This window comes from Sphaeroforma arctica (genome assembly GCF_001186125.1).
Source record: "Sphaeroforma arctica JP610 unplaced genomic scaffold supercont1.7503, whole genome shotgun sequence".
In the NCBI taxonomy this organism is placed as follows: domain Eukaryota; class Ichthyosporea; order Ichthyophonida; genus Sphaeroforma; species Sphaeroforma arctica.
Window position 1 is genome coordinate 1 of NW_014033055.1, and position 1,414 is coordinate 1,414.

A 1,414-nucleotide genomic window follows, 5' to 3' on the forward strand; every position below is an offset into this window, starting at 1 on the left:
TGCACGCACACACATTTATGTGTTTTTCCTGCCGAGGGCATGTACGTATACGTATTGAGTTTAGTGAAGGTATGGACCATCCGAGCTATGGATTGCAAAACGTTTCAATAGCGTGTATTCATATATTCTCTAGAGTGTCCAGTAATCATGAGCTTGTTTCAAGGTTGCACGGACTACGCTTTACCGTAACACTTCGGCATTTCTGTAGCCGTACTTAACGGATTACACGTCTGGTTTCACACCTGAAGTTAGTGCAAGTGTTGGGCCCAAAATGGACGTCGATAGGGACGGATGTGGTGTTCCTGGTCTCTGGATTGATTTTGGGTCTGGCTTCGAATTCCACCATGCTCATAGTGGGTCGAATAATTCTGGGAATTGGTGCAGGTGTGTATTTGGCTCACACAATGCGTATGTTATAGTAGACTCCAATCCGAGCTCAGTATCAACGTATGCCTGTACGCTCATAGTCACAATCGTATATACACTTAAATGCACACCCTTCATGTGATTGGTTGGACATGCACGCTCGCTTGGCGATGTGCGAGTCGTTTTATCACCCGCAACTTCAGTTGTACTCAATCTCTTCTTCAATGAATTGCATTCTTTTACATACACATGTTTATATTCTGTATGTATACACATGTTTATATTTTGTGTGTATACACATGTTTATATTCTGTATGTATACACATGTTTATATTCTGTATCTACCGATTTCAGTGTCCCCGTTCTTAACAGACATATCTGTGTCTAGTTGGCGGTATGCGAAATGCGATTGATGTAGGCATGCGTATGAAATGTGTACGGGAATTAGCCCATTGCCGCATCTGCAATAATGAACATATGTTAGCTGCATCTGCAATAATGAGCATTTGTTAGCTGCATCTCCAAGGGGTTTAGTCGCCGCAGTATCGTATAACACACACCTGAACACCCAACCCACACCAAGTGGTTGCGCACCTACCGATTGCTGTACATACATACATACAAACATACATACATACATACATGTATACATACATGTATACATACTTGTATACACACATATATACTTACATACATACATACGTCCACTCGATCCCTATGCTTCACATACATAACGTCTGACCTCCTCCTACCCCTTCCCATGTATTTACATACCGTCTGACCTCCTCCTACCCCTTCCCATACTTCACACACATACCGTCTGACCTCCATCTACCCCTTCCCATGCTTCACATTCATACCGTCTGACCACCTCCTATGCCTTCCCATGCTTCACATACATATCGTCTGACCTCCACCCTATCCCTTCCCATGCTTCACATACATAACGTCTGACCACCTCCTACCCCTTCCCATGCTTTACATACATACCGTCTGACCTCCTCCTACCCCTGCCCATGTTTCACATACATAGCGTCTGACCACCTCC

General features: G+C 43.9%; 1 protein-coding gene across 1 annotated transcript; it reads left to right on the forward strand.

The window, feature by feature from the left end:
• Positions 1–39: 39 nt before the first annotated feature.
• On the forward strand, positions 40–754 carry SARC_16169 (hypothetical protein; the record flags this gene model as incomplete). Its single annotated transcript, XM_014289722.1, has 3 exons — positions 40–69; positions 209–384; positions 721–754. The coding sequence occupies 3 exons, from the start codon at positions 40–42 to the stop codon at positions 752–754; spliced, it is 240 nt and encodes a 79-aa protein (XP_014145197.1).
• Between the last annotated feature and the right edge of the window lie 660 nt (positions 755–1,414).